The sequence below is a fragment of the Salvelinus alpinus genome, chromosome 9, assembly GCF_045679555.1.
Source record: "Salvelinus alpinus chromosome 9, SLU_Salpinus.1, whole genome shotgun sequence".
Classification (NCBI taxonomy): domain Eukaryota; kingdom Metazoa; phylum Chordata; class Actinopteri; order Salmoniformes; family Salmonidae; genus Salvelinus; species Salvelinus alpinus.
The window spans coordinates 63,827,101-63,840,516 of record NC_092094.1 but is presented as its reverse complement, the minus strand read 5'-3'; the positions used below and the strand labels follow the sequence as shown (position 1 = coordinate 63,840,516).

Genomic DNA, 13,416 nt, shown 5'->3' with positions numbered 1-13,416 from the left:
AAGGCCACTCTAAATGTGCAGTTTTGTCACACAATGCCACAGATGTCTCAAGTTTTGAGGTAGTGTACAATTGGCATGCTGACTGCAGGAATGTCCAGCAGAGCTGTTGCAAAATAATTGAATGTTCATTTCTCTACCATAAGCCGCCTCCGACGACATTTTAGAGAAATTGGCAGTGCATCCAACCGGCCTCAGAACTGCAGACCATGTGTAACCACACCAGCCCAGCACCTCCACATCCAGCTTCTTCACCTGCGGGATCGTCTGATCGTCCCGGATTGCTGATGAACCTCTGGGTTTGTACAACCAAAGAATTTCTGCACAAACTGTCAGAAACTGTCTCAGGGAAGCTCATTTGTGTGCTTGTCCTCACCAGGTTCTTGATTGCAGTTCGGTGTCGTAACTGACTTCAGTGGGAAAATGCTCACTTTCGATGGCCACTGGAGAAGTATTTATTATGGATCCCCATTAGCTGCTGCCAAAGCAGCAGCTACTCTTCCTGGGTCCAGCAAAATTAAGGCAGTTTATACAATTTTAAAAACATTACAATACATTCACAGATTTCACAACACACTACGTTATCTTGTGTGTGTGTATGCATGTATCTGTGCCAATGTTTGTGTTGCTTCACAGTCCCTGCTGTTCTGTAATCTGTTTTGTAATCCTTTTTTTAAATCAAATTTTACTGCTTGTGTCAGTTACTTGATGTGGAATAGAGTTCCATGTGATCATGGCTCTATGTAGTACTGTGTGCCTCCCATAGTCTCTTCTGGACTTGGAGACTGTGAAGAGACCTCTTGTGGCATATACATGGGTGTCCGAGCTGTGTGCCAGTAGTTTAGACAGACAGCTCGGTGCTCTTCACGGATCAATACTGGTTTCAACTGTACCAGGCAGATGGCAAATGTATGGTGTCGTGTGGGCGAGCGGTTTGCTGATGTCAATGTTGTGAACAGCTTGCCCCGTGGTGGGGGTATGGGCAGGCATAAGCTATGGTCAACGAACACAATTGCATTTCATCGATGGTAATTTGAATCCACAGAGATACCGTGACGATGCCATTTATCTGCCGCCATCATCTAATTTTTCAGCATGATATTGCACGGCTCCATGTCGCAAGGATCTGCACACAATTCCTGGAAGCTGAAAATGTCCAAGTTCTTCCATACCAGACATGTCACCCATTGAGTATATTTTCGTATGCTCTGAATCGTTGTGTACGACAGCGTATTCCAGTTCAGGCCAAAATCGAGCAACTTCCCACAGCCATTGATGAGGAGTGGGACAACATTCAACAGCCTGATCAACTATGTGAAGGAGAAGCAAATGGTGGTCACACCAGTACTGACTTGTTTTCGGATCCACACCCCTAAACTAAAAAAAGACATAAAATATATCTGTGACCATCAGATGCACATTTGTATTGCCAGTCATGAAATCCATAGATTAGGGCATCATTTTTTTCTTCTTCAATTGACTGATTTCCTTTATGAACTGTAATCCAGTCAAATCTTTTTTTTTTTATCTATCTTTTTTATATCTATATTTTTGTTCAGTGTAGACTGTCCCCTTTTTGAGAACTTTGGTCTGATTTTAATTAGTTTTGTAACTACTAGAACGGAACAAAATATGGAGAGGTTTGAGGGTGGCCTTGATGCACATCCTCAGTCTTAACCTTAATCTATAAAGCTGGATGCTGCAATCATAATCTTTTGAGGAAAATGTTTGCACTTAAAATAGTTTATTAGAGGAAGATGGCTTTACATTTTCGGGGTGCAAGAGGAACTCTGACAGCTATCAGGTGGATAAGTTATTAACCTTTTATCTATTGAGCATTTACTGCTCTGTATCATACGTATAATATTGTAATTAAGTGATTTGATTGGGGCAAAAGCAAATGATCATTACTCTAGTGGAAGTTTGATCATTTAAGGAATTAGGGATATTTCAAAAGTAGAAAAAATGTATACTAATGTTAAAATAATCTTGAATATGCAGGTTTTTACAGCCAGATGTACACTATATATACACAAGTATGTGGACACCCCTTCAGAAATGACTGAATCCCTCTATTTCAGCCACACCCATTGCTGACCGGTGTATAACATTTCTGCCCTGCTAGAGCTGCCCCGGTCAACTGTAAGTGCTGTTGCTGTGAAGTGGTAGGCCACACAAGCTCACAGAACGGGACCTCTGAAGCGCGTAGTGTGTAAAAATCGTCTGTCCGAGTTCCAAACTGCCTCTGGAAGCAACGTCAGCACTAGAACTGTTCTTTGGGAGCTTCATGAAATGGTTTTCCATGGCCGAGCAGCCACACACAAGCCTAAGATCACCATGTGCAATGCCAAGCGTCGGCTGGAGTGATGTAAAGCCCGCCGCCATTGGACTCTGGAGCAGTGGAAATACATTCTCTGGAGTGATGAATCAAGCTTCACCATCTGGCAGTCCGACAGACAGATCTGGTTTTAGCGGATGCCAGCAGAACGCTACCTGCCCGAATGCATAGTGCCAACTGTAAAGTTTTGTGGATGAGGAATAATGGTCTGGGGCTATTTTTCATAGTTCGGGCTCGGCCCCTTAGTTCCAGTGAAGGGAAATCTTAACACACCGAGCATACAATGACATTCTAGACGATTCTGTGCTTCCAACTTTGTTGCAACAGTTTGTGGAAGGCCCTTTCCTGTTTCCTGTGACAACGCCCCGTGCGCAAAGCAAGGTCCATACAGATGTTTTTTTCGAAAAATTGGTGTGGAAAAACTTGACTAGCCTGCACAGAGCCCTGACCTCAACTCCATCGAACACCTTTGGGATGAATTGGAACGCCGACTGCGAGCCAGGCCTAATCGCCCTACATCAGTGCCGACCTCACTAATGCTTTTGTGGCTGAATGGAAGCAAGTCCCCACAGCAATATTCCATCATCTAGTGGAAATCCTTCCCAGAAGAGCGGAGGCTGTTATAGCAGCAAAGGGGGGACCAACTCCATATTAATGCCTATGATATTGGAATGAGATGTCCGAGTAGGTGTCCACATACTTTTGGTCATGTAGTGTGTTTTGATGTAGGAAATTTAACATATTAAATGCGCTAATCTCCAGGAAGGAAACACCAAAAGGAATCACAAAATGTGCAGAAGTCAGACAAAGGAGCTGTCAACTGCAAATATTATGAAGCTCTTATCAACAGCAACACTATTCTATGTGCCACTAGGAACAAGTAGTTTTGAAGATAAAACAATGGGATCTTTTTCTCTGTGACACCTATTCAAAGTTTTCATGTTATTTGTTTTATGACTACCAATCATTGTTAATGCCATGCTAACCAGAAAAGGAATGGATGGTGGGTGAATGTATTTTTTTATTAATGTGGTTAGCATTTTACATTTCACACTTCTTCATTCAAAAAAAGTAAATGATTCTATTACACTTGTATCTTTACTGATATTTGTTTGTGCAGATAGATTTTTATAAGTGCTTGGTGAAAGATTTAACATTTGTGTCAAAGGTAAGATAAACATGAAACACACTTTCACTTTGCTTGTTCCCATACATTATTGTAAGTGCTGGGACACATATGTACATACAGTATATACAATATGCATTGCATTTACAGTGCCTTCAGAAAGTATTGGTTCCCCTTGACTTATTCCACATTTGTTACAGCCTGAACTCAAAATGGGTTAAACTGACTTTGTTTCTCACTCATCTACACACAATACCCTATAATGACAAAGTGAAAGTGTTTTTAGAAGTGTTTGCAAATTAAATACAGAAATATCTAATTTACATAAGTATTCACACCTGTGAGTCAGTACTTTGTAGAAGCACATTTGGCAGCGATTGTAGCTGTGAGCTTTCCACACCTTCATTTTATAACATTTGCCCTTTATTCTTTTCAAAATTCTTCAAGCTATCAAATTGGTTGTTGATCATTGCTAAACAACCATTTTAAGGTCTTGCCGTAGATTTAAGTCAAAACTGTGACTCGGACACTCAGGAACATTGGTAAGCAACTCTGTCTTCTTGGTAAGCAGCTCCAGTGTATATTTGGCCTTGTATTTTAGGTTATTGTCCTGCTGAAAGGTAAATTAATTTCCCAGTGTCTTGTGGAAAGCAGACTGAACCAGGTTTTTGCCTGTGCTTAGCTTCATTCCGTTTTTTTTGTCCTGAAAAATGTCCCATTCCTTAATGATTACAAGCATATCCATAACATGATGCAGCCACCACTATGCTTGAAAATATGGAGTGGTACTCAGTTACAGTTGAAGTCAGAAGTTTATATACACCGAAGCCAAATACATTTAAACTCAGTTTTTCACAATTCCTGACATTTAATCCTAGTAAAAAATCCCTGTCTTAGGTCAGTTAGGATCACCACTTTATTTTAAGAATGTGAAATGTCAGAATAATAGTAGAGAGAGTGATTTATTTCAGCTTTTATTTCTTTCATCACATACCCAGTGGGTCAGAAGTTTACATACACTCAATTAGTATTTGGTAGCATTGCCTTCAAATTGTTTAACTTGGGTCAAACGTTTTGGGTAGCCTTCCACAAGCTTCCCACAATAAGTTGGGTGAATTCTGGCCCATTCCTCCTGACAGAGCTGGTGTAACTGGGTCAAGTTTGTAGGCCTCTTTGCACGCACACGCTTTTTAAGTTCTGCCCACAAATTTTCTATAGGATTGAGGTCAGAGCTTTGTGATGGCCACTCCAATACCTTGACCTTGTTGTCCTTAAGCCGTTTTGCCACAACTTTGTTCATTTGGAAGAGCCATTTGTGACCAATCTTTAACTTCCTGACTGATGTCTTGAGATGTTGCTTCAATATATCCACATAATTTTCCTACCTCGTGATGCCATCTATTTTGTGAAGTGCACCAGTCCCTCCTGCAGCAAAGCACCCCCACAACATGATGCTGCCACCCCCGTGCTTCACGGTTGGGATGGTGTTCTTCGGCTTGCAAGCCCCCCCTTTTTCCTCCAAACATAACGATGGTCATTATGGCCAAACAGTTCTATTTTTGTTTCATCAGACCAGAGGACATTTCTCCAAAAAGTATGATCTTTGTCCCCATGTGCAGTTGCAAAACGTAGTCTGGCTTTTTTATAGCAGTTTTGGAGCAGTGGATTCTTCCTTGCTGAGTAGCCTTTCAGGTTATGTTGATATAGGACTCACCTTTACTGTGGATATAGATACTTTTGTACCTGTTTCTTCCAGCATCTTCACAAGGTCCTTTGCTGTTGTTCTGGGATTGATTTGCACTTCTCGTACCAAAGTATGTTCATCTCTAGGAGACAGAACGCATTTCCTTCCTGAGCGGTATGACAGCTGTGTTGCCCATTCTTATTTATTTATTTATTTTTATTTTACCGTTATTTTACCAGGTAAGTTGACTGAGAACACATTCTCATTTGCAGCAACAACCTGGGGAATAGTTACAGGGGAGAGGAGGGGGATGAATGAGCCAATTGTAAACTGGGGATTATTAGGTGACCGTGATGGTTGAGGGCCAGATTGGGAATTTAGCCAGGACACCGGGGTTAACACCCCTACTCTTACGATAAGTGCCATGGGATCTTTAATGACCTCAGAGAGTCAGGACACCCGTTTAACGTCCCATCCGAAAGACAGCACCCTACACAGAGCAGTGTCCCCAATCACTGCCCTGGGGCATTGGGATCTTTGTTTAGACCAGAGGAAAGAGTGCCTCCTACTGGCCCTCCAACACCACTTCCAGCAGCACCTGGTCTCCCATCCAGGGACTGACCAGGACCAACCCTGCTTAGCTTCAGAAGCAAGCCAGCAGTGGTATGCAGGGTGGTATGCTGCTGGCATGGTGTTTATACTTGCGTACTATTGTTTGTACAGATGAACGTGGTACCTTCAGGCGTTTGCTCCCAAGGATGAACCAGACTTGTGAAGGTCTACAACTTTTCTTGGCTGATTTCTTTAGATATTCCCATGATGTCAAGCAAAGAGGCACTGAGTTTGAAGGTAGGCCATGAAATACATCCACAGGTACACCTCCAATCGACTCAAATTATGTCAATTAGCCTATCAGAAGCTTCTAAAGCCATGACATTTTCTGGAATTTTCCAAGCTCTTTAAAGGCACTGTCATCTTAGTGTATGTAAACTTCTGACCCACTGGAATTGTGATGCAGTGAAATAATCTGTCTGTAAACAATTGTTGGAAAGCATACTTGTGTCATGCACAAAGTAGATGTCCTAACCGACTTGCCAAAACTATAGTTTGTTTACAAGACATTTGTAGAGTGGTTGAAAAACAAGTTTTAATGACTCCAACGTAAGTGTATGTAAACTTCCAACTTCAATTGTATGTGTTGTATTGGATTTTCCTCAAACATAACACTTTGTATTCTGGACAAAAAGTTTGTTTTGCCACATTTTTTTATTGTATTTTTCTTCCTCTCAGGCAACTGAGTTAGGAATGACGCCTGTATCTTTGTAGCGACTGGGTGTATTGATACACCATTCAAAGTGTAATTAATATCTTCATGCTCAAAGGAATATTCAATGTGTGCTTTTTTTTAACCCATCTACCAATGGGTGCCCTTCTTTGCAAGGCATTGGAAAACCTCCCTGGTCTTTGTGGTTGAATCTGTAGATGAAATTCACTGATCAACTGAGAGAACTTACAGATAATTGTACATGTGGGGTACAGAGATGAGGTAGTCATAAAAATAACATGTTAAACACTATTATTGCACACAGTGAGTCCATGCAACTTATATGACTTGTTAAGCAAATGTTTACTCCTGGACTTCTTTAGGCTTGCCACAACAAAGGGGTTGAATACTTATTGACTCAAGACATTTCAGCTAATTTTTTTATTAATTTGTTAAAATTTCAAAAAACATTATTCCACTTTGACATTATGGAGTACTGTGTGTAGACCAGTGACAAATCTACATTTTATTTTTTTTGTATTCGGGCTGTAACGCAACAAAATGTGGTAAAAGTAAAGGGGTGTGAATACTTTCTGAAGGCAATGTATGTACACTTTATATACAAAAGTATGTGGACACCCCTTCTAACTTGTGGATTTCAGCTATTTCAGCCACACCTGTTGCTGACAGGTGTATAAAATCGAGCACAGTCATGCAATCTCCATAGACAAATATTGGCAGTAGATTGGCCTTACTGAAGAGTTCAGTGACTTTCAACGTCGTACCGTCATAGGATGCCACCTTTCCAGCAAGTCAGTTCGTCAAAGATCTGCGCTGCTAGACCTGCCCCGGTCAACTGTAAGTGCTGTTATTGTGAAGTGGAAACATCTAGGATCAACAATGGCTCAGCCACACAAGCTCACCGAATGGGACCACCGTTCTGTGTCCTCGGTTGCAACACCGACTACAGAGTTCCAAACTGCCTATGGAAGAAACGTCAGCACAAGAACTGTTCGTCTGGAGCTTCATGAAATGGGTTTCCAAGGTCCAGCAGCCGCACCCAAGCCTAAGATCACCATGCGTTGGCTGGAGTGTTGTAAAGCTTGCCGCCATTGGAACGCCGACTATGTCCATACAGATGGTTTGTCGAGATCGGTGGCGAAGAACTTAAACGGGCCTGCACAGACCCCTGACCTCATCTCCATAGAACACATTTGCGATGAATTGCCCAACATCTTGTGGCTGTGGAAGCAAGTCACTGCAGCAATGTTCCAACATCTAGTGGAAAGCCTTCCCAGAAGAGTGGAGGATGTTTATAGCAGCAAAGGGGGGACCAACTCCATATTAATGCCCTTGATTTTGGAATGAGAATTTCGACGAGCAGGTGTCCACAAAATGTTGGATGTGTAGTGTACCTCTCTCAAAAATCTGTCACAGCTTTGGAAAATCTTATGTAATATGACATCATTAAAAAAGAGAAAAACATTCACAGAACTTGTTACAAAATACAGTTACATTTTATACTCCTTTGGCAATGCAGTAGTATATTCTACAGATCTTTTGTAAAAGGGGTGATACTAAAGCACATTCTGAGAGTTTAAGGAGTTTCTTTTGTAATTATTGTCATGCACATGACACTTGCTTTGGAAGTCACAGTGGCCTAGGAAATCTGCAACTTTGATTTTATTATAAAGATATGCTCTGTGAGCAAAAAAGTGAATTTCCCAAAATCTAATTTTATCAAGCACTAGCATACACTACACTGTGCTGAATCAATGAACTAATGCTGGCTCTTTCATCACTTGATAAAATATATCAGAGCTCATCCTTGAATTTCTGCGTTGCATGCGAGTACAGTCATTAGCTACATTTTGAGTAAACTTATCAACAGCTGTTAACATGACACCTAATTTAGTTAGGAAATGGCTGGGTAAATAATGGTTAATAGGCAATATCTCATTAAGCTAACACTGATGACAGAGTTAAATATACTTTGGGGATCATGTTGTATTTCATCTGCAGGAATTATGACGTGTACAAATTAACCCTGGTAATTATTGCTATGTGATATTCCTTTGTCAAACACCCTGGTTGCACTTCTCACCAGAAAGTGGCAGGCTTTACAGAAGCTGAATAGCTTTGTTCAAACAATATTGTCTTAACATTTCAAACAAAGCAGCTTAGAGTATGTACAGTAGCTACAGGTATGTTCTGTTAAACAGCAACAGTTCTTAAGAATTGGGGCTCTCAGCAGCCACCACGTTTCCTGTCCAAAGGAGGCATGTAGTAGGTCTTGAAAGCAGAGCAGTAGGACTCATCCCTTGGCTGTTGGGAAAAGAGACAAAGGTTATTAACAGAAATATGAACAACACATGGGTGAGTCCTGATACTGTATGCATCAAGGGTCTCAGAGTAGGAGTGTTGATCTAGGATAAGTGTTTAGATCATAATGCATAAAATTACATGGACAGGGCGGACCTGATCCTAGAGCAGCACTTCTTCTGAGACGCTTGACACTTACAGCCTCAGATGTTCTGACATTAGGGTGGTCTTCCTTTAGCTCCACCTTATCTCAGCTCACTGGTCACCATAGCAACACCCACCCGTAGCACACGCTCCAGCAGGTATACATCCCCAAAGCCAACACCTCGTTTGGCTGCCTTTCCTTCCAGTTCTCTGCTGCCAATGACTGGAACGAATTGCAAAAATCACGGAACTTGGAGACATATCTCCCTCACTAACTTTAAGCGTCAGCTATCAGAGCAGCTTACCGATCGCTGCAGCTGTACACAGCCCATCTGTAAATAGCCCAACCAACTACCTACCTACCTACCTCATCCCCATTTTGGTTTTTCTGCTCTTTTGCACACCAGTATTTCTACTTACACACCCTCATCTGCACATATCACTCCAGTGTAAATTGCTAAATTGTAATTACTTCACCACTATTGGCCTATTTATTGCCTTACCACCTTACTTGCAAGCAGCATACCACCCTGCATACCACTGCTGGCTTGCTTCTGAAGCTAAGCAGGGTTGGTCCTGGTCAGTCCCTGGATGGGAGACCAGATGCTGTTGGAGGGCCAGTAGGAGGCACTCTTTCCTCTGGTCTAAAAAAATATCCCAATTCCCCAGGGCAGTGATTGGGGACACTGCCCTGTGTAGGGTGCAGTCTTTCGGATGGGACGTTAAATGGGTGTCTTGACTCTCTGAGGTCATTAAAGATCCCATGGCACTTAGCGTAGGGGTGTTAACCCTGGTGTCCTGGCTAAATTCCCAATCTGGCCCTCAAACCATCACAGTCACCTAATAATCCCCAGTTTACAATTGGCTCATTCATCCCCCTCCTCTCCCCTGTAACTTTACCCCAGGTCGTTGCTGCAAATGAGAACGTGTTCTCAGTCAACTTACATGTTAAAATAAACTTCATTTGCACACACTGTATACAGATTTTTCTATTGCGTTATTGACTGTATGTTTGTTTATCCCATGTGTAACTGTGTTGTTGTTTTTGTCGCACTGCTTTGCTTTATCTTGGCCAGGTCGCAGTTGTAAATGAGAACTTGTTCTCAACTGGCCTACCTGGTTAAATAAAGGCAAAATAAAAAATAAATAATCAGTGGTCACCAACCTTTTGAGTACACTTTGTGTCAAAGTGCAAGCTGAGATCTACTGTTCTGATTTTTTTAACAAATAAAAATGCAACATTACCCTATTAAAAACAGTTCTGTAGCAATGAGGTTTGTGCAGTAGGCTATAGGCCCAAAACTATATCACCTCGCTTTGCTTGACTTGCCAATGAATGTATTGTTCTTCTCAGACCATAAAAAAAAAACATTTCATTTGATGTAGTATGATCACACCAGTAACCGATTAGTTGTTGTATTACTTGTGAGGCACAGCTGAGTGAGCATACATTTAAATAGTTAGCTTCTTTAAATTTTACTGGGCTGAAGGAGCCTGCATCTGATGGTCAGTCTCAGCGGAGGGAGAGGGCAGCAGACTGAGGGTCCGCCTCTCAACGTCCCTCTGCTCTCCCTTTCCTCCGCTGACACTGACCAAAAAGGGACACCGTCTTCCAGCTGATGGCGAAACTCAATTTGCACCACATTATTTCTACCTCATGCACAAATTCATGCTGTTACTCCTATGACCAGAGAAAGTGAAATATTCCTCAATCTAAAAAAAGACCCAAGCTTATCGATACACTTTCCTACTCATTCATTGCCGCTGCAGTGCTGGTTGTAGCGTGAGTGGAAGTAGGGAGAACGCACATTTTATGGCTTATAAGTGTTGAATAGAAAGTGTTGACAGTGCAGAGTAAAAACAAACATGAACTCACTCATAAAAACAGCAACTCTGCTGTAAGTTGTTGACAGTCTCTCTCTAGTCATGGTTTTAAAAGTTTAGAAATCTCACCATATCAATTTCGCTGTAGCTTTCATTTTTAACATTTTAGTCATTTAGCAGCCGCTCTTATCCAGAGCGACTTACAGTAGTGAGTGCATACATTTTAATACTTTTCACTTTCTTTTATGCCTGCTACATTACTGCAGACACGGTAATCTGAGCCATCTGATTGGCCAGCGGTGGGCATATAGTGCTACCCCCGGGAAGGCAGAATTTGTACCTTCTGACAAATAAAATGGGAACACATTGTCCACCCGGCGCACAGGACAGCTGAATCGGGTGCACATACCGCCAACAGCGCATGACGAATTCAAAACATAGAATGCCTTGGAGATCGACCAGTCAATAGCGATCGACCGTTTGGAGACCACTGCTTTATATGATGTGCAATAAAGTAATGTCCGTACAGGACTTTTGTCGTAGGGAGTAGCCTTAGGGATGTCTTAAAATAGGGAGTAGCCGTAGGAATGTTCTAAAATGTACACCGTAATGGAGTGTTTACCTTAGCCAACCGCAAGTGGCACTTTTTTGACGTGATGACTGGAAGGGGGGACCCACGGTGAGTGATGGTAAGAGCTGGCACTGTGGTACCAGGGTAGGTGATCTGGGGTGCAGGCACTACCACATTGAGCTTTGGTAATTCCACTGGATAATGTTGGGCGTTGCGTCTGATCCGAGGCTCGGCAACATGCTTTATGTTGTGCTGCTAAACAAAATAATATTAGGCCATCATGAGAGACTTCATAGCAGGGCATCATAGCAGGGCAAAGTGCATCGCAATTATGGAATATTTGGTACTTTTTCCAGTATGTAGCCTATTATTACATGTTATCCTAATCTTTGTAATGGGGTTTTCATTACTCATAAAATCTGATGTAGGGTTAACCTTTTGGACCTATTTTTAAACGATGTGGCCATCTCTTACCTGCCTCCTGCCCTGTCTGGCCATGCGCCACACGTGATCCACAGAGTTGGGGGTCCCACTGCTCTGTCCTCCCTCTACAGTCCCAATGGCCCTGTGCAGATTTTCAGCTCTCCTCTCTGCCAGCCTGAGACGAGAACCAAAGAGCACAGGAGGGAAGATAGCATTTACCATATGAAAAATGAATCTTACACACTACAATTTTAAATACAATTGTATTTTCTATCCAGTACAGTGAGTGCTTACCGTAGCTCTCTAAAATAGGCGTGTTGTAGCGCCGCTCGTGAGCCAATGCGCTCCTCTGGGTCGTAGGCCAGCATCTGGTAGAGCAATGACAGACTGGGCGCAGAACAGTTTGGGATGAGCCGAGAGATCCCACTGCCCTTCCGTGGAGGGAAGTCAAAACGCATCGCCCTAGACCTGTCAACAATAATGTACAACAATGTCACTAAGGACAATGGTTTCCATTGAACATACTGTGAAGGCATTGGTCTCCATTACATGAGAAACGTATATAACGCAGCCAAAGTAAGAAACGTACTGCCTGAATTTTTGAAGAAGACTGCTGTCAGGTGTACCCAAAACATCATGGATCTTGGTCACCTGATCCAACTCGTTGGTACCCGGAAACAGAGGGCTGAGACTGAAATATAAAAACATGATAATCTGTGATGCCATCAAGGCTACTTACACAACAGTATGTGTTCATGAATGTCTGGCTTTGACCATAGAGGAATACATATATCACTAAGGCTATAACCTAATTATAATACTACATCCTATTTAGTCAGCTTTTTGGGTATGCAAGGATGGAAAGTACATAAGCAGTATGTAGTTTGAGAATTCGGTCACAGCCAATGACAAGGTACCTGATGATCTCGTAGAAAACACATCCTACACTCCACATGTCCATCTTGTGTGAGTAATAGCCGTCTGTAAGGAGGCACTCTGGGGCTCTGTACCAGCGGGTGGAGATGTACTCTGTGTAGGGGGGCTTGGAGTGCAAACTCCTGCATGAGCCAAAGTCTCCTAGTTTGAGCACATCATGCTATGGAAGCAACCAACCAAGTCATGGGCAACATATGGTAAATAACGTAACAGTAACAGTTCTTATTTACAAATTAGCAGGCAAGGTTTTCAGCATCATCAGTTTTTTTTTACTTACTTTGATTAGAATGTTCTCTGGCTTAACATCACGGTGGAAGATCCCATTGCTGTACGAAGGTAACAAAAGAGTAAAACTGTTAACTTTTAGGGGAAGCAAAACAATTACCCTTAACCCCTCCGTAAGAAATGTAAACTAAAAAGCATTATTGGACAAGCTCCCATCCATATTTCATTCGTACCTATGCATGTGATCGAGTGACTTGCAAAGTTGATACATGTAGTGTCTGATTTTACTTTCTGGCAAAGGTTGTTGCCTCCCTGCAAGTGAGACAAGTTAGCAATACACAAGATAACAGAATGAGAAATAGTCTTTGATGTACTGTAGTTACAGTTATGGTAAAGGTTTCATGTCATTCACAGTAGCAGTTTCCCTGTGTGTCTGACCTCGTATGTACTCATAGATGTTCATCTCCATCAGCTCACATACCAAGGACAGGGTCCCTGATTCTTTGTCACTGTAACACATTGAATGAATCAGACAAAATGATCCTGTTATAATTCAGTTCAG

At 42.0% G+C, this 13,416-nt stretch overlaps 1 protein-coding gene across 3 annotated transcripts in view; it reads right to left on the bottom strand.

Annotated features, from left to right (window-relative positions):
- Positions 1–6,835: 6,835 nt before the first annotated feature.
- LOC139530471 (MAPK/MAK/MRK overlapping kinase-like) overlaps positions 6,836–13,416 on the bottom strand; it is an 8,381-nt gene continuing 1,800 nt past the window's right edge. For 2 of the 3 annotated variants that reach the window (XM_071326932.1, XM_071326934.1), the window contains exons 4-12: positions 13,293–13,363; positions 13,088–13,166; positions 12,907–12,955; positions 12,611–12,789; positions 12,283–12,384; positions 11,988–12,161; positions 11,745–11,868; positions 11,322–11,525; positions 6,836–8,734 (exon numbers count right to left, since the gene is read on the bottom strand). In XM_071326932.1, the coding sequence (XP_071183033.1) occupies positions 8,657–8,734; positions 11,322–11,525; positions 11,745–11,868; positions 11,988–12,161; positions 12,283–12,384; positions 12,611–12,789; positions 12,907–12,955; positions 13,088–13,166; positions 13,293–13,363 (1,060 nt within the window). In that variant the 3' untranslated portion in view covers positions 6,836–8,656. The remainder of the gene's footprint in view (positions 8,735–11,321; positions 11,526–11,744; positions 11,869–11,987; positions 12,162–12,282; positions 12,385–12,610; positions 12,790–12,906; positions 12,956–13,087; positions 13,167–13,292; positions 13,364–13,416) is intronic. The other variant, XM_071326933.1, reaches the window with a different exon arrangement.